The sequence below is a fragment of the Parambassis ranga genome, chromosome 5 (assembly GCF_900634625.1).
Source record: "Parambassis ranga chromosome 5, fParRan2.1, whole genome shotgun sequence".
In the NCBI taxonomy this organism is placed as follows: domain Eukaryota; kingdom Metazoa; phylum Chordata; class Actinopteri; family Ambassidae; genus Parambassis; species Parambassis ranga.
In genome coordinates, this window is record NC_041026.1 from 7552901 (window position 1) to 7575946 (window position 23046).

The 23046-nt window shown below is 40.1% G+C and overlaps 2 protein-coding genes across 3 annotated transcripts in view; both read left to right on the forward strand.

Moving 5' to 3' along the window:
- LOC114435448 (basement membrane-specific heparan sulfate proteoglycan core protein-like) overlaps positions 1 to 8614 on the forward strand; it is a gene marked incomplete at its 5' end in the record, with an annotated part of 184095 nt that extends 175481 nt beyond the window's left edge. Inside the window, 3 exons of the mRNA XM_028405124.1 lie at positions 8290 to 8357; positions 8429 to 8485; positions 8559 to 8614. Of these exons, the coding sequence (XP_028260925.1) occupies positions 8290 to 8357; positions 8429 to 8485; positions 8559 to 8614 (181 nt within the window). The remainder of the gene's footprint in view (positions 1 to 8289; positions 8358 to 8428; positions 8486 to 8558) is intronic.
- The window catches only part of LOC114436664 (protein sax-3-like), a 153082-nt gene that overhangs the window by 87068 nt on the left and 42968 nt on the right, over positions 1 to 23046 (forward strand). Inside the window, exons 6-10 of one of the 2 annotated variants that reach the window (XM_028407087.1) lie at positions 2805 to 2995; positions 3079 to 3143; positions 3220 to 3267; positions 4193 to 4240; positions 4335 to 4379. In XM_028407087.1, coding sequence (XP_028262888.1) covers positions 2805 to 2995; positions 3079 to 3093 — 206 coding nt within the window. In that variant the 3' untranslated portion in view covers positions 3094 to 3143; positions 3220 to 3267; positions 4193 to 4240; positions 4335 to 4379. Of the gene's footprint in view, positions 1 to 2804; positions 2996 to 3078; positions 3144 to 3219; positions 3268 to 4192; positions 4241 to 4334; positions 4380 to 23046 lie in introns of those variants that run through there. The other variant, XM_028407088.1, reaches the window with a different exon arrangement.

Consider the following 23046-nt stretch of genomic DNA (forward strand, 5'->3'; position numbering starts at 1 on the left):
TCTTCTGCAGAGCAGACAGTGAACCAGGAATGTTTTCATAGATATTTATAAGATGTAGGAAGGAAGGAAGGGGAAGGAAGAGTCTATACTCTATGCATTCTGATCACACCTTTTAAAGAAACGTCACTTCTGCCTTCAGCATTATAATTATGAATAGATAGAACACTTTGTTCAGTTGTGCTGGATGTGAGGATGGGGCACACTTTGCTCTGTGTGCTGGACTTATTCTGTAAGTACATTTCTGACTTGTTGTTTCTGAAGAGTGTTTCTGAGCAGACTGGTGTCTTTATGAACGTCGGCTGCTGATATGTCTCTGTTTTACACTGAAGTACTGCTGGATGTGGCCTCACACATCTACATTGTGTATATATAGTGATTTAATGTTGTGATTGATCACTTTCTTTTGGTTTGATGATGTCTGATGAGGTTTTAATCTTTATTCCAGTGTTCAGCACACTCCTCTACGGACACACTGAAGGTGACAAATTATACTTTGTCCTTATTTTTTCTCTTCATTTGTATATTACACAAAGTATTTATCTCCTGTTTATCAACTTGTCAGTGTTTTATATTTTATTGTGTATTAGATTGATGATTAATTTGCTCACCAATTACTAATCTAATTTTTGCCTCTTTACCTGGCCACTATTTTATCTGTGTTGGTGCACACAGAGTATTTTTCTCAAAAATTAAACCCTTACATCAAGAAATGCATGGTTATATGTTGTTATCAGAATCAGAATCAGAATCAGAAATACTTTATTGATCCCCGGGGGGAAATTGCTTTCGTTCCAGGTGCTCCATGTATACTCAAAAAAGACAGAAATATAAATAAGGTACCGGTAAAGTAGTGAAAACCTAAATAAAAAACCTAATAAATTCTAAACATTAATGTACATTCAAGTCAAATCCTGGCAAGTGAAGACTAAAGTCATATATAATACAACTTGTACCATGTGCAGTAAAGTCTTGTCTGAATAAATCCAATATGGATAAGATTACAAGACAGTGTGTTCTGATCTCAGAGGGAGGTGTTGTACAGTTTGATGGCCACAGGAAGGAAGGACCTCCTGTGGCACTCAGTGGTGCATTTAGGAGGGATCAGTCTGGCACTGAACGTACTCCTGCACTTCAGCAGCACGTGGTGTAGAGGATGGAAGCTGTTCTCCAGGATCCCCTGCAGTTTAGACAGCATCCTTCTGTCTGACACTGCTGTCAGGGAGTCCAGCTCCACCCCCACCACATCCCCGGCCCTTCTGATCAGTTTGTTGAGTCTGTTTGTGTCCGCTGCTTTCAGTCTGCTGCCCCAGCACACAACAGCAAACAAAATGGCACTGGCAACCACAGACTCCTCAGCATAGTCCGACAGATGTTAAAAGACCGGAGCCTCCTCAGAAAATAGAGGCGGCTCTGGCCCTTCTTGTAGAGGGCTTCAGTATTTTTAGTCCAGTCCAGTTTATTGTCCAACACCACTCCCAGGTATTTGTAATCCTCCACAATGTCCACAATCTGCCCACCGATGGAAACTGGAGCCGCGAGTGTCTTGGTCCTCCTCAGGCCCACAACCAGCTCCCTGGTCTTTGCCACATTGAGCAGCAGATGGTTCTGCTCGCACCATGTAACAAAGTTGTCAACCACAGTCCTGTACTCAGACTCTCCACCTTTGCTGATACAACCCACTATGGCAGAGTCATCAGAAAACTTCTGAAGGTGACATGACTCTGTCTGGTAGCTGAAGTCAGAGGTTATAGCTATGATATTAAAAATGTAGTATTATAATAGGAGTTAATGGGACCTAAGTGGAAAATACCATTTTAAACTGCTGCTACACAAAAACTAATAATGCATCAAACTCAAAATATTGGCTAATCTTTGACATATCTATGATAGATATAAATATAATGCCTCAGCCACCTAACTTTTGTTTTGTGGAAAATAACCCATTGTGGAAAATAACCCAACTGTTAAGTTGTTATAGCAGTTTTTTGGAAGTGGACATTTTTGTCCATGAATGACACAAAAGGGTAGTAATTTAGAGTGACGCCTGAGGGTTAAATATATATTTTGTAATATAACCTCCAACAGAGATTCAACATCCACAAACATGTGGTTGATGTCAAGGACACTTTATCTATAGTTATATTCAGTCTGTGTGTTTGACCCTAGATTCATCCTGATGATGTAAATACAGTTTAAAAGTTTCATAGCTTTATTTTTTATTTTTGTTTTGTAACATTAGTTATTTTAAGATGTACCACAGCACAACATGCATTCACATAATTATCATAGAGTTTAGTACTAAAACAAATAACATGTTTGTGTTTAATCTCTTTTGTATTCTAACTGTGTGTTTTTGATTTGAACAGGTTCCATGAAGGCCTCTGTGATCCTGGAACACAGCTGGACTGAGATATTCTCTGGTGAGACGATCACCCTCAGATGTGACATTCAGGGAGCTGAAGGAACTCAGTGGACGTATGAATGGACAGTGGAAAATACAGCTGTCGGGGTAGAAGCAACGAGTTAACAACAGAGTGGAGTGAAGTCCTCAGATTGACTGTATCAGGTAAGCTGATCATCTTTAATCCATATAAAAGTGCTGAATTAGGTCAAATCTAACCAACAATTTAAGTGCTACTAAACACACACTAAGTATTGTGCTGCTTGTCTTCCTGTTGTCACAACAGTGTCTGAAAAGAATGAAGTGCAAAGATTTTTCTGCAGTAATTCATACTCTAACCATTTGCTATTTACTGTTTGACTGTTTTTTTACTGACTGTTTCATTTTTTCTTCCTCACTGCAGATAAACCTCGGGCCTCACTGAGAGCAGACAAGACAGTCATACCAGCAGGGGGCAGTGTAACACTGACCTGCTCTGTGGACGTCTCTTCAGGGTGGAAGTACTACTGGTACAGACGTACCTCAGAGTCTTCTGGAGCTCAACCAATAAATGATCAATCAGACACTGTCAGTGTTTCAGAAGGAGGAATCAAGGTTGGGACTACACTCTACTTTTCATTTTCTACATAGACAACATTCACATTTCTACCTCATTAATAATTGTGTTATTGTTTCAGGCGTGCACAGCCTGAGACAGACCACCATGAAAACCAACAGCCTGTGTACTCCTCTCTTCTGCACGGTCAGTGTGACACTGCTTCACTGCTCATCCCGGTCAGATAAAACAAAAGTATGACTTCAACTGTCTCTGCCTTTAGATGAGTCTGTCTATGAAACAATGAGAAGCCCTGAAGATGCTGGAAGAGGTAAGAGCTTTTTTAAACTGTCGATAAAACAGATTTTAAGTCATTCTATTAATACAGACAGTGAGAAGTCTAAAGGTAACACTGTGGGAATCATCGCTTTAAGATGAACCATCAGATAAGCTGTGAACACTGAGACCGATCTCTATGTTGTCCTCTAAGCTTCTTATAGCTACAGATGATGTTAACATCAGTTGTTTCTGTGTCAAATTAAATGTTTTATTGCATAAATGTTTGCTACCTCTGCTGCACAAAATTAATTTCACCCTGTTGTGTTTTAACTATCTTATATTGCTTCATGGTTTGCTGAGCTCAAATGTGTATGTATGAGGCATACTTTAAATAATATTCCTGATTCAGTAGCCATAATGATTTTATCCTGTTTTACTATAATGTAAAAAATCTATATAATAAATAAGTCTATATATACCGGTACATGTTTGACCTTTTTGTGGCAGGTGGCTCTGAGGAGGCAGTTCAGTGTGGGTTGAATAAGTGTTCTGTCCTGGTTCTGTTTCCCTGTTGACACACTGGTCAGCACAGTTTTACTGGCTGTTGTGTCACTTCTTCTTTTAAAATGTCAGTAAACATGCTGCTACACGCACTGCATACAGGTCTAAATGTGGCTCTCTTTTTTCCCCTCAAACAAAGTCTAAATAGAAAATTTGATTTGAAATAGAAAATGATGTAACAGGGAAGAGAAAGGGAGTGTCCAGTGTGAGTATTCTGTTCAGATTCTGTTCCTTAAAAATGGAAAATTACCAAAAACCTCATCACAGCCTCCTATTGAACTGTGACTCACCTCATGCATGTGTAAAGCCACTCACCCACAGCACAATTTAAAAATGACAACTTACGTTCATTTATTTTTTTAAATTATTTTCTAAAAAGTTGTCACAGAGATGGTAATCTATAACTTGTTTTGGAGTTGCAGGGTTCTGATGTTTGATCCTCTACCTGGCATTGCAGCATCATGGTGTGGTGAGATATTTCAGTGTAACATATGTCCACCTTTTGGTCTTCAGGACTAACAAACTGCTGGTTTGTCTCTGTGACAGTGACGTGAGCAGGAGTGAAGGTGGGTCTGCCAACCTGTTCACCCACTGTCTGTTCAGTGTGATGGATGCTATGGTGAGGTAACATTGATTAAAATAAAGGTGTGAATCAATGTAGAAGTGACACTGAAGACTGAGTGCTGCACAGCTGTGTGCAGGGTTGCACTGTGCAAGCGTCACTAAAAGTTCTGTTTGATGCCAGGCCTCCTCTGTGAACGCACCATGTGTCTGACGTGTAGAAGCATTCAAAGGTGCAGACCACTGCTGCAGAAGATAAACACTGCTGCATGTTTTTATCTTTCACATGTATACCCGACCAATGAAACCACAGACTGATGCTGATAAGAGTCTGCAGCAGAGAGTGACATTCATTTTATTACACATATTAACAGTCAGAATTGGTTTTCATCAGTGTTATGTGTTTTTTGCAGCGACCAGTCAGTGCAGTTCCTACAGAGCAGAGCGGTTAGCATGGCCTGGCACCTCTGCATTGTGCAGTTTCACACCTCTTACGCCATATCTGATGAGCAGAATGCATCAAGAATAGCCTTTATCTTAATGCTGGGTTGTTCACTTCCTTCTGCGCTGACAAGCCTTCACTCTTCAAGTGACAATCTTTTGACAGAGGGCGCACATCACTGACGAAGAGCCAATGAGTTTGTCCATATGTATGCAGTTCATGGTGACGATTCACAGATTAACCCTAGCCCGGCCAGCCACCCTCATCCTTTCACACACACATTCACACACCAATGGTGCAACCACAGGGTGAAGTCTATGTCTCACCCGAGCCACAGCCGATGTTGATGTAATTTGATGGTGCTACTAGAGTCTCTGTGAATTATTTGAACTAGGCCTCCAAAAACATGTTTACAGGCGGCAACCAAACAGTTTTGGTTTCTGTAGATGCTATCACAGGTCGAATGAGTCATTTCTATACAATTCATCACTCAATGACTTAATATTGAGCATCATAAACTTCTTCACCACCTCTGAGTGTACCCATGCTTACGTGACAGCCGCCCACCTCAGCTCCACCCTCTACTTCTCTTTGCCTGCATTTGGATGACTCCCACGCAAAGTGCTTTCAGAAACCTGTGAGTGAGGTCATGGAAGGTTTGTGCATCTTTATTTATAGACTGCTGTAGGGTTACCACAGTTTAAGACAGATATTGACGTATATTGTGGATTTGTTTGGAATACAAACTAATATGATATGAAGATATTTTGCTTCTCTCATTAATCTGAGTGCCAGCTTTTGTTTCAGCATGTTTCTGACTCCTTCCTCTGCTGCATCGTTGACAGAAAACCGCCCCCTACTCTCCACCCTCTGTGTGCATGTGTGTGTTTTTCTTTGCTTGTTAAGGCTCAGACCAAAAGAGGAAACAGATCTCGCTCCTCTCCTCACAGAGATGGTTGGTGGTCGTCGTCGCTGCCTGTGCTGCTTTTTCACATACAGTGCTGCACTGCTCCTCGGCATCTACCTCCACGGCACGTACACCAATCTCTGAACTTTTACTTTGTCAGGAGTTTCATGCACTCTGAAATGTGCTTATGATAGAAGTTGTAGTTCTAGATTGCAACATTTTCAGGACAAGCTCTTTCAGGAAATGAAACGTCTTCCTTGGAAGTTGTTTTTGTGTGTGTGTGTGTGTGTCAAAGGCAACATGACTATAGTTACATTGCACCAGTGGCGCCTTTAAAACTGGACTAACATGCTGTGCACCAGGTCACTGATACTGATACTTCACTACAGAACAAAAGTGTTATTTTTCCTTTCCTGATTAAAAATTGGAGGATTTATTGAATAAAGTGTGTTGTTGTTGCTTGTTTGCAAACTGTAGCGCCTTGTGTGTATTGTGCATATTTGTAGCTATGATTTGCATTTTACATACCCTGTATGTCAGCAGATTTCCTGCTGCATCTACTCAAAGAATCAGGCATGGGTCATCTGTTCCTGTTCTGTTGCTTCCCGTCTTTAAGTGAATAGTGTCGCATCTTAAACCTACATGTCACATTGCCATAGAAGTCACTGCTTTGACAGGAACGAGGGGGTGGGGGTATGGGCCGCGCTGTAATTTGCAGAAGTTTTAGATTCGTTGCTGTGAGTGTGGCTCTGTTTTATCAGGCATCAGAGTTTTAATACAGCCTCAGTATCTGGTGAAATTACTGGAAAACCCTGTGAAGCAAACATGGCAGCAGAATACAGACACTTCCTGGATTCACTCTACACCAGCTCTGACTGGAAGTGGTGAACACAGATTAAAACCAGCTTCAGTTTACCGCTGTAGTCTCTGTGGTCAACGCATGTGGTTCCACTGCTTAGAAGAGAATGGCGCTTTGGTCATCACAGACTATTATAGACACCTGACAAAATGAGCATACTGTGAGATCAATGTATTGTCTGTTGATGTGTTCTATACATCTTTACATTGATGCTTCCAGAAATCACAGTACAAACTGAAGTTGTTATGCTATGTGTGCACACATTCATTCATCAGATTGATTACAATATCTATGGTGCATTTTTAAATAAAAAAGGACACTTCCAGTTTAAAAATATTCAATAATACAGTAATAATATAAATTAAAAAATGTGTCACACCATGGCTGTCAGAAGGGGGAGACAAAGGTTTACACTGTCCCACTTCTTGTGGCCCTGTTGGATGTTTTTTAGATAATCCTGTCATTTCTATAATGAACATAGTTGGTAACCTTTCATAATGATTGAACTCTGTTTGATCACGTGTTTCAGATGTAGAGGCGTCCAACTGTCCTCGGACCATCCATGAAAAAGTTGGACTCACTGTGCAACTCTCATCATGTTTACCAAGTGAAGGGATTACTGTAGCCACATGGAAATATAGAACTTCAACAGCTTCAGGACCGGCTATAGATGTAACTAAAGTTGATCAGTTTAAGGACAGAATAGGCATCAACCGCAAGGACTTCAGTTTAACAGTGAGAGGACTGACTCTGCAGGATTCTGGTGAATTCAGTTTTCTGTCAGAGGTCAACAAAAAACAAAGAGAAACAGTCACCATCACTCTGCTGGTTCATGGTAAGACACCTCTGATAGGCTTCTGTTTGTAGCTGTGGTCAAACCTTATATGCTCATTTTTTCCCTTAAATGAAAGTCATTATTACACACAAAGTGTTGATTAAACAGGGACTAAAGATGATTATGATCACTGCTGACATTTTTATCCTCTTAGATGGATCCCAGGCAGAATCATCCTGTAAAAAAAACTCTGAGGAGGTTTTGTCACTTTTTTATATCTTTCTTTCTTCTTTTCATTCAGAGCCCATAACAGAGGGCCCTGTCCTGAAAGAAATCAACAACACCTGGATCGCTTACAATGAGTCCTGCACAGTTTTGCTGGACTGCACTGTGACCTCAGACAGCACCGTCACCTACAACTGGACTGTGAGGAGCCAAACCTTCACAGGCCCCAGGCTGAGACACATCCTCAGTCCACAAGACGGCACCACCTCAGTCACCTGCACGGCCTCCAATATTTTCAGTGAGAAGTCTGCAACCACTACAGTCACATGCAGAAAAGGTACCACTACCGACCATGGAAATGAGCCATGTATGTACCTGCTGTAGATTCGGCTGTTGATGCTGGTGTTGGTGCTGGAAGCTGATGTTTTCCTCCTTTACAGTTCCACTGATGCTTGTCCTGGTTGTGGCAGGAGGAGGCTGTCTGTTGATTGCCATTATAGTTGGTGTAGTTGTGTGTGTTTGTTGCTTCAAAAAAAGACACTATGGTAAGAACCGTCACCTTGTCACCTCTGTGCATTTTTAGCATTCTTAGTGTCACGTCTCAGATATAAACATAAAAGTAACAAGGTCTTCTTTTTGTTACAGATCTGTGTTGTACAAGGTTGGGACTACACTCTACTTTTCATTTTCTACATACACAACATTCACATTTGTACCTCATTAATAATCGTGTTATTGTTTTAGGCGTGCACAGCCTGAGACAGACCACCAGTATGAAAACCAACAGCCTGTGTACTCCTCTCTTCTGCACGGTCAGTGTGACACTGCTTCACTGCTCATCCCGGTCAGATAAAGTATGACTTCAACTGTCTCTATCTTGTAGGTGATGAGTCTGCCTATGAGATGATAACAATGAGAAGCCCTGAAGATGCTGGAAGAGGTAAGAGCTTTTTTAAACTGTCGATAAAGCAGATTTTAAGTCATTGTATTAATTCATAACATTCACCTTTCAGATGGACCATCAGACGAATACAGCAACATCCAGTCTCCATCAGCGCAAATCAGTTAACATCAGTTGTTTCTGTGTCAAATTAAATGTTTTATTGTATAAAATGTTTTAAATTGAATGAATTGAATTTTAAATTAATCTTCCATTGCTGCATTTTCACCCTGTTGTGTTTTATATATATTGCTCAAATATTATAATTATGAATAGATAGAACACTTTGTTCAGTTGTGCTGGATGTGAGGATGGGGCACACTTTGCTCTGTGTGCTGGACTTATTCTGTAAGTACATTTCTGACTTGTTGTTTCTGAAGAGTGTTTCTGAGCAGACTGGTGTCTTTATGAACGTCGGCTGCTGATATGTCTCTGTTTTACACTGAAGTTCTGCTGGATTTGGCTCCACTCATCTACATTGTGTATATATAGTGTTTTAATATTGTGATTGATCACTTTCTTTTGGTTTGATGATGTCTGATGAGGTTTTAATCTTTATTTCAGTGTTCAGCACACTCCTCTACGGACACACTGAAGGTGACAAATTATACTTTGTCTTTATTTTTCTCTTCATTTGTATATTACACAAAGTATTTATCTCCTGTTTATCAACTTCTCAGTGTTTTATATTATGTTGTATGTTAGATCATTAGTGCTGAAAAGGATGTGACTACATTACAGGGACCAATGTGTTGTAAACATATTTTAACTCGAGAGTTTATTGACTTTAGTGTTCATCTCAATAGATCATAACTTGAAGCACGCTAATGAGACTAATAAATCAACCGTTAATGCTCATTGAGACAATACTGAACCAGTCCCAGGTTATTGTTCTTGCCTTAAGGCTGCAGATCTGCAGGCAGAACCTCAGGATATTGTTGTAGTCACTGTGAATAATAAATGATAGATCTGTGAGACAGGACACTGAACTAGACACACTGTGACACTACATCACACTTCTAATTCTGTCTGCATGCTCTCTGAAACCACATTGAAGTTTTGTTTGTTTGTTGTAAACAAGACAACAGCTTTAGTAGAATGTACAGCATAGTCTCAGTGTGAAAGAGGATGTTGTTTAATGTGGAAGGTTGATTTGGAGAAAAAAAATAATTCTCTTAAGTTTATAAGAAAAACATTGCATCAGACATCTGTCTGCCTCAGCTAATCTCACTCTTTTTCCTTTTGTCTGTATTGAGAGTTAATCCAGACTATGATGCTGACAGCATGGTGACAGTGGTTACTTTAAGATGTACCACAGCACAACATGTATTCACATAATTATCATAGAGTTTAGTACTAAAACAAATAACATGTTTGTGTTTAATCTCTTTTGTATTCTAACTGGGTGTTTTTGATTTGAACAGGTTCCATGAAGGCCTCTGTGATCCTGGAACACAGCTGGACTGAGATATTCTCTGGTGAGACGATCACCCTCAGATGTGACATTCAGGGAACTGAAGGAACTCAGTGGACGTATGAATGGACGCCACCTAATGTACACACAGCTCCAACAGAGGATGGCAAAAGATCCATCAGAGTTTCTGCATCTGTCAGTGGAAAATACAGCTGTCGGGGTAGAAGCAACAATTTAACAACAGAGTGGAGTGAAGCCCTGACTGTATCAGGTAAGCTGATCATCTTTTATCCATATAAAAGTGCTGAATTAGGTCAAATCTAACCAACAATTTAAGTGCTACTAAATACACACTAAGTATTGTGCTGCATGTCTTCCTGTTGTCACAACAGTGTCTGAAAAGAATGAAGTGCAAAGATTTTTCTGCAGTAATTCATACTCTAACCATTTACTATTTACTGTTTTACTGTTTTTTACTGACTGTTTCATTTTTTCTTCCTCACTGCAGGTAAACCTCGGGCCTCACTGAGAGCAGACAAGACAGTCATACCAGCAGGGGGCAGCGTAACACTGACCTGCTCTGTAGACGTCTCTTCAGGGTGGAAGTACTACTGGTACAGACATAACTCTTCTGGAGCTCAATCAATAAATGATCAATCAGACACTGTCAGTGTTTCTGAGGGAGGAATATATGTGTGCATTGGAAGAAGAGGAGTCCCAGTGTTCTACACAGAGTACAGCAATGAAGTCACCATTAAGGAAACTGGTGAGTTTAATAAATAGTTCTGAAACACATGAACTTTTCAAATATTTCATGTGTTTGTCAGTAATGAAGAAAAGAGACATTTTGTTACCAACAGAAACAAAAAACATCGATTACATGTCAGAAGCTCCTCCTGCTCTGATGATGCTGAAAAATCAGAACTTTACTTTCTTCATTTTTAGACAGGACTGATCCAAATTGCACCTCAGTTATATTAATGTTGCTTGTTACTGTGTTAATACTTCCTCTTCCTCAGCACCACTGAGCTCCATGTTTTAAATCAGAAGCTTTTGTTGCATTTCTTCCCCTTAAAGTTGGTTTTTGTGGAGTAAACCTGTCTGTCTCTCTTCAGAAGTGGACAGAGGAATATTAACAATGTTGAGCTGTTGGACTAATGAAAAACAATCACTGGAATTTATTGAATGAAATAAAATGATGTCAGCATAAAATGTAATCAGAGTAAATACCGGGACACCAAAGCACAGCACTTTGTTACAGAGTTCAGCTGTTAAAAAGATCAATATGATAAGAAATATTTAAGGTTATCACACTTTCTGCTGACTGACTGGATGTTTCTATGTGAACAGTTCCCAGAGTCACTCTGCAGCACAGCTGGCCTCAGATATTCATTGATGAGACGATCACCCTCAGATGTGACATTCAGGGAGTTGAAGGACGTCAGTGGACGTACGAATGGACACATGGGAGGTCCAACATTCCTTCAACATCCAATGAATACAGAATCAACAGAGCTTCCTCTGCTGACAGTGGAGAATACAGATGTCGGGGCAGGAAAGAGAATTTATACACATTGTGGAGTTATGCCTCCACATTGACTGTATCAGGTAAGTTTGATTCTTTCAGTGTTTTGTTTTATTGTTTTTGTTTACAACTAAATAAATTCTAATGTTTTTATTCACTGTGTTCTAAACTGAACTGCAGCTAAACCAACAGCTGTCCTGACTGCAGACGAGTCAGCTGTTCCAGCAGGGGGCAGTGTGACTCTGACCTGCTCTGTGAAACAGTCCTCTGGATGGAAATACTTCTGGTACAGAGATCAGAAATCCTCTGAACCTCTGACCACACAGGAGGCTGTTTCACTTTCAGACCAACAAATCAGAGTCTCAAAGGAAGGAGAGTACTGGTGCAGAGGAGGAAGAGGAGGAAGAGGAGGAGACCCACTTTACTACACAGAGTACAGCCAATCAGTGAAGATCTACAAACTTGGTGAGTTGTATGTAACACACAATGTCTGCTGTGATCTTGTATCAGGATGAATAAAATATGAACAGATATGAACTTGTTGTGTTTCAAAGCTTCAATCAGACCTGTTGTGACTCTGCAACCTAACTGGTCTCAGATATATGAAGGAGAGAAGATCAGTGTCAGATGTGAGATCCAAGGAGGAGACACTGAGTGGGGTTATGAATGGAAAGCACCAGACTCCAACAAACCTTTAAATCAGAATGAGTACAGGATTAGTTCTGCTTCTTCATCACACAGTGGAACCTACAGCTGTAAGGGCTACATGAAAAATGAACATACAACAACAGAGTGGAGTGATCCAGTCAGACTGACAGTATCTGACAGTAAGTGTTATTTTATTGATAAAACACTAAATCTGCAATCTGACAGTCTGTTTTAACATCATCTCTTTCCAACAGGTAAACCCCGACCTGTCCTCACTGTGTCTCCATCATGGCTGAGTCCTGGAGCCTCAGTAACTCTGAGCTGTGAGGTTGAACATCCACCTGCAGGATGGAGGTTCTACTGGTATAAAGCTGTTCCTGGTCTGTCAAAGAACTCTTGGTCTTACAGCTATGTGCTGCTGCCTGGTAGCACTGATGGGACTGCACAGGATTCCATCATCATTCATGGACAGACACACACAGCAGCATATGTGTGCAGAGCTGGAAGAGGAGACCCAGAGTATCACTCTGATTACAGTGACCCAAAGTTTGTCTGGTCTGCAGGTCAGTTTGATTCTGTCCTCTCAGTAAGAAGAATTTATTCTGTCACTGTGATTCCTCTGTTTATTGAGAGAATCAGAATGAGCTGGTTGTGTGTCATTTTTTCATCGTGTCATTTTTGAGTTCTTACTTTGTTCCTTTGACATGTTTTGTTTTTCAGGTTTTCATCCAGCAGCGTCTCTCACAGTGAATCCTGACAGAGTCCAACAGACAGAGTCTGTCTCACTGACCTGTGAGGGAAACTCTACTGAGTGGAGAGTGAGGAAGTTCTCTGATGAAGGACGTCTGTCATCGTGTTCTAACTGGGGAACAATGACTGGATCCACATGTAACATCAACACATCACAGTCTGATACTGGTGTGTACTGGTGTGAGTCTGCATCAGGAGAGTTCAGCAACACAGTCAACATCTCTGTACATGGTATAATACATTATTTTATTATATTTTAATCATTTTAAACATCTTATATAACTATAGATCATATATGTTTCACTTTATGCTATGTTAAATAATTGTATGTGAGAAAACAGACAAATGATTTCTTCTTTGTTGTGTAGATGTAATTTAAACATCTTCAGTCTTTATTTGAGTCAGTCTGGATTTTGAATTAGAAAAAATCAATAATGAAATGATGAAATCATCAAAACAAGCTCGATATGATTTATAGGAGTTTGTACAAAGCTGCTGTTTATGTGTCAACAATGTTAAAATGTCTTTTTAATGTCTGTATCAGCTGATCTCTGACTGATGTCCTCTTTACAGTTTATGGTCTTATCCTGGAGAGTCCTGTCAGTAGTGTGACTGAAGGAGACTCTGTTACTCTTGGCTGCAGACTGAGAGGACAAAACAAACTTTCCAATGTGTTTTTCTATCACAATGACAAACTTGTTCAAAGTGATACCAGAGGGGAGCTGAAGATCTCTGCAGTGTCAGAGTCACATGAAGGTTTCTACAGGTGTGAACATTCAGGAAAGAAGTCACCTCAGAGCTGGATGTCAGTTAAAGGTGAGTAAAGATGTTTGATGCTCCTTTTTTGCTACATTACGGTAATGTTGTTTTGATTTGAAGAAGAAGAAAACTACAAACCAGAAGAGGCTAGCTCCGTGGTACAACTCAAACATCCGATCACTGAAACGGATTACACGTAGGATGGAGAGGATGTGGCAGTCCTCTAAATCAGATGACTCCCGGAGGATCTGGAGAGACAGTCTGCTGACGTATAAGAAGGCCCTTCGTAAAGCCAGGACAGCCTACTATTCATCACTAATAGAAGAAAACAAGAACAACCCGCGCTTTCTCTTTAACGCCGTGGCCAGGCTGACAAAGAGCCACAGCTCTGTGGAGCCTCGCATTCCTGCAGCTCTTAGTAGTGAAGACTTCATGAGCTTCTTCACTGATAAAATCACCACTATTAGAGGACAAATCAACCACAATCTCTCTGTGACCGCTGAGGATACACCGCCACTTCTGGAAACGGATCCTGATCTAACTCTGGACTGCTTCGCGCCCATCGGCCTCCCTGAGCTGACCACCAGCATCAGCAAGTCTAAACCTACTACCTGTCTTCTGGATCCGATCCCTTCACAGCTCCTCAAAGATGCTATTCCTCTGATCGGAGACTCTATATTAGGACAGATCAACTTGTCTCTGGAAACAGGATATGTACCACAGGCTTTTAAAACTGCTGTGATCATTCCGATACTTAAAAACCTTCACTGGACCCGGACGTCCTAGGAAACTACAGACCGATCTCCAACCTCACCTTTATCTCCAAACTACTTGAAAGAGCTGTTGTAAGTCAGCTAAACGACCACCTGTGTAGTAACAGTCTGTTTGATGCTTTCCAGTCTGGTTTCAGAGCCCATCACAGCACAGAAACAGCACTGCTTAAAGTCACCAATGACCTCCTCATGGCATCGGACCGGGGTCTCGTCTCTGTACTCGTTCTACTGGATCTCAGTGCTGCCTTCGACACCGTAGACCATCGCATCCTGCTACACAGATTGGAACACGAGATCAGGATTACAGGAACAGCACTGCGCTGGTTTAAATCATATTTATCTGACAGATTTCATTTTGTTCACACTAACGATGTGTCTTCCACAGGTACAAGGGTTAACCACGGTGTTCCACAGGGTTCTGTGCTCGGACCGATCCTGTTCACCCTCTACATGCTCCCTCTAGGATACATCATCCAGAAGCACGGCATAAACTTTCATTGTTATGCTGATGATACCCAGCTGTATTTATCCATGAAGCCTGATGAAACGGAGCCGCTAGTCAGACTACAGGCGTGTCTAAAGGACATAAAGGACTGGATGTCCTCCAACTTTTTACTATTAAACTCGGACAAGACTGAGGTCATTGTTTTTGGACCGAAACATCTCAGAACTAGTTTATCAGATAATACTTTCTCCCTGGATGGAATTACTCTGGCCTCCAGTACGACTGTGAGGAACCTTGGAGTTATCTTTGATCAAGACATGTCGTTTGTCTCTCATATTAAGCAGGTCTCCAGGACCGCTTTCTTTCACCTGCGTAATATTACTAAGATCAGGAGCATCCTCTCTCAGAGTGATGCTGAAAAGCTCATCCATGCTTTTGTCACTTCAAGACTGGACTACTGCAACTCTTTATTGTCAGGATGTCCACATTACTCCATCAACAGTCTGCAGCTGATCCAGAACGCAGCAGCTAGAGTTCTGACAGGAAGCAGCCAAAGGGATCATATCTCTCCTGTCCTAGCGTCTCTTCACTGGCTCCCAGTGGACTCAAGAATACACTTCAAGATCCTTCTTCTAACCTACAAGGCTCTTCATGGACTTGCTCCATTGTATCTGCAGGACCTGATTGTACCATATGTTCCTAATAGGACACTCAGATCTCTGAGTGCAGGTTTACTAGTAGTTCCTAGGATTCATAGAAGTAGAATGGGAGGACGAGCTTTCAGCTATCAGGCACCGCTATTATGGAACCAGTTACCAATCTGGGTCCGAGAGGCAGACACTGCCTCCACCTTTAAGACTAGACTTAAAACTTTTCTGTTTAGTAAGGCGTACAGTTAGCCTTAGACCTAGTGTGTAGCACAGCTATGCTGCTCTAGGCCTACGTTGTCGGGGGGCACAAACATGATCCACTGAGCAGTTTCCCTCTCACCCTCTAACCTCTCCTTTTCTCTCCTTAGTCTGGCTCACACTGGTCTCAAGACCTGGATGATGACCTGCAGTCCGGCCCGTGAAGTCTCTCTTGCTCTACGTTGTCGGGGGGCACAAACACGATCCTCTGAGCACCCTCTGACCTCTCCTCCACTCTCCTTAGTCTGGATCATACTGGGTAATATCGTCTCATAATCTGTGTTAACTGTCTTCCTTGTAGTTCTGTGCCTCGCTCTCGCTCTCTCTCTTTGCAGGTCTCAAGACCTGCATACTGACCTGCAGTCTCTCCTGTGCTCATCGACTTCACTAGCCCCTGCTGCTCATCTTTACTATCAAATTACTATTCCTACTTATGGACCGACGATATATATAGATATCTATTACAATATAATCACTGTTTCATCTTGCTGTCATGTTTGCTCTGTACTGTATCATGTTTGTATCATGTTTGCTCCTCTCTCCCTCTCTCTCTTTCTCCTTCATCCTCTCTCTCTCTCTCTCTCTCTCTCTCCCTCATCCTCTCTGACTAGCAGCAGGACTGGTTCCCCTTAAGTTGACGGGTCCTGCTCAAGGTTTCTTCCTCTTAAAGGGAGTTTTTCCTTGCCACAGTGCTCTTAGGGGGGTTCCTGTGAAGCGCTTTGAGACAATGTCTGATTGTAATATGCGCTATATAAATAAAACTGAATTGAACTGAATTGAATTGAATTATTGTCTGTACTAATGACACCAAGTCCAATATAAGTGTATTAATGTATGTTTATTATTTCTAATAGTTGTATCCAGACCTGAAAGCTCCTCATCCTCAGTGCCATTAATTGTTGGACTGCTGTGTGGAATCATATTATTCTTTGTCATTGTGCTCTTACTGTATCACTACAGACAGTCCAAAGGTCAGACCTTTTTCTTCTGATGCATCATTTATTTACTATAAACTTTAAATGTGACACAGAACAAATTTACAAAACCATGTAACAACATGATCATTTTTTTGTTAATAACAGGTTCTTCTGCAGAGCAGACAGTGAACCAGGAAGTAAACCAACATCAGATATACTCCTCTCTTCTCCACGGTCAGTGTTTCATCTGGTTCTGAATGTTTTCACAGATATTTATAAGATGTATTCATGCTGCTGCAGCTTTAACAATAACAACATTTAATAAAAACATGAAGACGTTTAAATGAGTGTGACAGATGTGAGGTGACTCATTTAATGTTTCACTGTCCTGTAGGCGACCTTTGTGTCTATGACACAATCAGAGGAGCTGAAGGCTCTGGAAATGGTACAGTACACACTTTGATTGACATGGAGCAGGTTAAAGGTATAATAATTATAGAATCACTGTGAAACTCTCACATTAATGTTATTTCAGGTCAGCCTGAAGAAGATTACTATAATGCTTCATATCTGATTCAGCTCAAAGCTCTGGACAGCAGGAGTGAGTATATAAAAATATGAGACGTTACATTGATACTAAAATACAGAGAGAATCATTATTTTATATATGATTGATATCATGATAACAGGACAACATGTTGACCCAGAAGAGTCACTGTCTGACTACAGTAATGTGAATCCAAACACAGGTAATATTCTTCATATACAGTCAGAGCTCATGTTCCAAAGACAGTATTTTAAACTGAGACTGTTTGCTGTGATTTTATTTCAGGTCCATGAAGAGACGTTCATCATCAACAAACAAAGAGAAGCACAGATGGCAGCATGAAGTCAATGACTAGCTGTCTGTTTTAAGCTTGATAACAGAACATGTTTCAGTGCTGGCCTGCTTTAGATTGTTAATTGTTATAAACCATCATTTGCTTATTACATACATGCACATGAGCCTTTTTAACCTCCAGCTGGCCTTTCTTTTCTCTCTATCAAATGTAATTCATTGTTTTACTGTCTGTAGCCTTTGATGTTTTACTAATGGAATTCCCAAACAGCTTTCCTATTATTAAATAAGAGCCACTGCTATCACAATCAGAAATGGAAGAAGCAGTAAATGTGGGAATGGTTACTAAAAATGCAGTCACTTTGTTTTTATTTTGGTTTCACATGTATGTGATTGTCTGTGGGTAATAGGCCAACTTGAATGGACGTTGTGGTCCTAACTGTGCTCATATAGACATGTAAACATGAAAGAAAAGGCAATTTTATCTGTGTTATATGTAAGTATATGTTCAGATGCTGCACGCTAGAGGATCCTGCCTTACTCACATGGACCAGGAAGTAGAGAAAAACCAAAAAAAGCCACATCAGAGAGGTCTGCATCAAGGTGATGGCCTTTGTTTTGTAGGATGCAAAATGTGTGCTTCTGTGTCTGTGCCTCTCTGCCCCACTGTCCATCATCACAATACAGCACAGGTGCCAAGGCTAACCCTGCACATTACAGGGTTGGAGTGTAAAGGCCTTTTAGAGTTTGAGCGGGAAGATGATGTTCTTTTCTCTACTGTATCCTACATTTCCATTAGAGGGAGGAAGGTTTTATGACCTTGGCCATGTTTTAATTCTGTCACAGGTTTATCTGTGCCACCTCTGCACCAAAGACCGAGCACATCATTTATTCTTTGGTGTAAAATACTGAAAAGAGGAAGAAGATTAGTTAGAATACAACATGCTGCAGCCCTGACAGCAGACCGTAGCTGTGCTAGAAATAATTATTCATGTTTCTCAGAATTTATTATCATAGCATTGAAAAAAACAGACGTCACATCTTGTTCAGTGCCTGACACTACTGATAAACACACTTGTTCTGGTCTCAATGTGGTTGCATCTAATTATTGCTAACATACCTCCCTCATGTGTGAAGAGGAAGTGGACACTTGGCTTGGTTCATGTTCCAGTGTACAAGGCCTATACTGTCTAACACAACCACGTAACAAATGTCCTCATTTCAACAATGTGAAGTTGGACTGTTGTTGGTAAGGTACCTGCAGTGATCTTCTCCTCTGGTTAGCTATGTGTAGGTGCTGCTTTCCTGCACCATCCATCTGTGCAGTGCAGAATATCTGCAGTCAGAATACAGCAAACCTCTAATAGCTTCTACTGGTGACAAATAACAACTCAGCACTGACTGCATGAACAAGTGGTGAGTTTTCCCTTTAATTCAGTCATTGTGTGCATCAAAGTACATTTTGTTGTATTCTCCACAGTTTGTGTTACACATACACATATTTCTCATTTTGTAAGTTGTTGTGAAACAAACAAACTTCAGTCAGTCATTGTTTTGTGTGTGAGGTGACAACCACAAAAACATTGCACCTCAGAGTGAGGACATGTATAGATTCTACACAAAATGATGCTTTTTATTTATTGTGCTGCAAAGTTGTATTGCTCTAAACATAAGATGTGGACAAAAATAATCCAATAACTTCATGTAACAACATGTTGCAATAGGCTTTAATTCAACAGTCTTAGTACAATAACATTTATAGGGACCAAACCTAACCTTTGCAGAGAAACATGTTCATATGTGTTGAGAGGACAGGAAATATAACCATGTGAAACTGCTGTGGGCAGAGCTGCTGTCTAAAATTGGGGGGAAAAGGGAAGGAAGAGTCTATACTCAGAAGTAGACGTTGGTGAGACATTTTGAGCTCACATTTTAAAGAAACATCACTTCTGTCTTCAGCATTATAATTATGAATAGTTAGAACACTTTGTTCAGTTGTGCTGGATGTGAGGATGGGGCACACTTTGCTCTGTGTGCTGGACTTATCCTGTAAGTACATTTCTGACTTGTTGTTTCTGAAGAGTGTTTCTGAGCAGACAGGTGTCTTTATGAACGTCGGCTGCTGATATGTCTCTGTTTTACACTGAAGTGCTGCTGGATTTGGCTCCACACATCTACAGTGTGTATATATAGTGTTTTAATGTTGTGATTGATCACTTTCTTTTGGTTTGATGATGTCTGATGAAGTTTTAATCTTTATTTCAGTGTTCAGCACACTCCTCTACGGACACACTGAAGGTGACAAATTATACTTTGTCTTTATTTTTCTCTTCATTTGTATATTACACAAAGTATTTATCTCCTGTTTATCAACTTCTCAGTGTTTATATTATGTTGTATGTTAGATCATTAGTGCTGAAAAGGATGTGACTACATTACAGGGACCAATGTGTTGTAAACACATTTTAACTCAAGAGTTTATTGACTTTAGTGTTCATCTCAATAGATAATAACTTGAAGCACGCTAATGAGACTAATAAATCAACCGTTAATGCTCATTGAGACAATACTGATCCAGTCCCAGGTACAGACATTTACAACGGTTTACATTGCAAATGATCTCTCTCTTTGTGTATTATTGTGTGAGCTGACAAGCAGTGTGTCTTTTTTGTATTTTTTGTTCTTGCCTTAAAGTCTTTAAAGCTGCAGGTCTGCAGGCAGATCCTCAGGATATTGTTGTAGTCACTGTGAATAATAAATGATAGATCTGTGAGACAGGACACTGAACTAGACACACTGTGAAACTACATCACACTTCTAATTCTGTCTGCATGCTCTCTGAAACCACATTGAAGTTTTGTTTGTTTGTTGTAAAGACAAGAGGATGTTGTTTACTGTGGAAGGTTGATTTGGAGAAAAAAAAAAGTTTATAGGAAAACATTATATCAGACATCTGTCTGCCTCAGCTAATCTCACTCTTTTTCCTTTTGTCTGTATTGAGAGTTAATCCAGACTATGATGCTGACTGCATGGTGACAGTGGTTACTTTAAGATGTACCACAGCACAACATGCATTCACATAATTATCATAGAGTTTAGTACTAAAACAAATGGGTGTTTTTGATTTGAACAGGTTCCATGAAGCCCTCTGTGATCCTGGAAGAAGGCTGGACTGAGATATTCTCTGGTGAGAAGATCACCCTCAGATGTGACATTCAGGGAGCTGAAGGAACTCAGTGGATGTATGAATGGAGACGAGACGAGTTAGACCTTCATTCAATATACAGTGAATCCATCACAATTACTGAATCAAACAGTGTAGAACACAGATGTCGGGGTAGAAGCAACGAGTTAACAACAGAGTGGAGTGAAGCCCTCAGATTGACTGTATCAGGTAAGCTGATCATCTTTAATCCATATAAAAGTGCTGAATTAGGTCAAATCTAACCAACAATTTAAGTGCTACTAAATACACACTAAGCATTGTGCTGCATGTCTTCCTGTTTTCACAACAGTGTCTGAAAAGAACAAAGGGCAAAGATTTTTCTGCAGTAATTCATACTCTAACCATTTACTATTTACTGTTTGACTGTTTTTTACTGACTGTTTCATTTTTTTTCTTCCTCACAGCAGATAAACCTCAGGCCTCATTGAGAGCAGTACAGACAGTCATACCAGCAGGGGGCAGCGTAACACTGACCTGCTCTGTGGACGTCTCTTCAGGGTGGAAGTACTACTGGAACAGAGATGGCTCAGTGTATTCTGTAGGTCAATCAATAAATGATCAATCAGACACTGTCAGTGTTTCAGAAGGAGGAATCTATCAGTGCTTTGGAGGAAGAGGAGGAAGAGGAGTCCCAGAGTTCTTCACATATGGCAGCAGTAAAGTCACCATTAAGGAAACTGGTGAGTTTAATAAATAGTTCTGAAATGAAACAACATGAACTTTTCAAATGTTTCATGTGTTTGTCAGTAATGAAGAAAAGAGACATTTTGTTACCAACAGAAACAAAAAACATTGATTACATGTCAGAAGCTCCTCCTGCTCTGATGATGCTGAAAAATCAGAACTTTACTTTCTTCATTTTTAGACAGGACAGATCCAAATTGCACCTCAGTTATATTAATGTTGCTTGTTACTGTGTTAATACTTCCACTTCCTCAGCACCACTGAGCTCCATGTTTTAAATCAGAAGCTTTTGTTGCATTTCTTTCTTTCTTTCTATATTGATGTTTATATTCTGTTTATAACATTTAGAATATGTTTGTCTGGTCGTCACTGTGTTCATACTTCCTCTTCCTTTAGCACCACTCAGCTTCATGTTTTAAAAGAGAAACATTTGTCCTGTCAGTTGACGTTAACATCGTTGGGATTGGTTGTAGATTTTTTTAATTAAACACGTTAAAGCAGAACAACACAAAGTGCATGAGAAACATAGAATAAAGTGAAAATAAGGTCAAAATAAGGACTATTTATAGAATAACCTCATGAAATACAGACATGCAGAGGAATATCATAATTTGAATATCACAAAAAATTCCAATATGATTATAATAATACTGTTATAAGAGTGTTGGTGACGATATTATTACACTAAGAGAAAATGCACTCTTTTATTTTACCTTTAGTGTCAATGTTTGCAGAAATAATGACAAGAACAGAGTTTAGAGAACAATAATGAGAACTGTTGTTAGATTAATGTGTTTAGAGCCTCTCCTTCCTTTAAAATATATTTCTGTAGTGTAAGTTTGTCTGAGAGTCACTTAAGAAAATAGAGTTTAGAAGGTAAGATTTGAAAGAAGAGAATGGAATTGCATATTCTCTTAGCTCTATGATGAAGAAATGATCAATACTTGAATCATGAATATATGAAAAAATGTCTTTTTTATATTCAGTTCACATAAAACAGAGGACCTTTCTCTAACTGCTGTTTAGATTTACCAGATCTCTGAATATGAAGAACTGTTTAACAGAGTGTGTACACCTCTATTAGAACAGTGAGGCGACAGTTAAAGGATGATGTCATCAGTAACAACAGGAAGTGAGCAGGAAGACAAACATAAAACATGTTCATGTCACACAGTAACTTTTAGATTCAGGAAGATCAATGAATTAGATGCTGAAACTATTTCTATTTTACACTAAATGCATCTGATTAATATAAATAAAGCAGCATTATTTGTTTTGTAGCTGTACGTTTTATTTTTGTATCATTTTATATTTACTACAGCACAACATGCATTCAATTAATTACCACAAACTTTAGTGTTGAAATGAATAACATGTTTCTGTTTAATCTCTCTTCATTCTGACTGAATAGTTCCTAATAAGCCCTCTGTGATCCTGGAACACAGCTGGTCTCAGATATTCTCTGGTGAGACGATCACCCTCAGATGTGACATTCAGGGAGCTGAAGGAACTCAGTGGACGTATGAATGGACACCACCTAATGTACACACAGCTCCAACAGAGGATGGCAAAAGGTCCATCAGAGCATCTGTCAGTGGAGAATACAGATGTCTGGGTACAAACGACAAGTTAACAACAGAGTGGAGTGAAGCCCTCAGATTGACTGTATCAGGT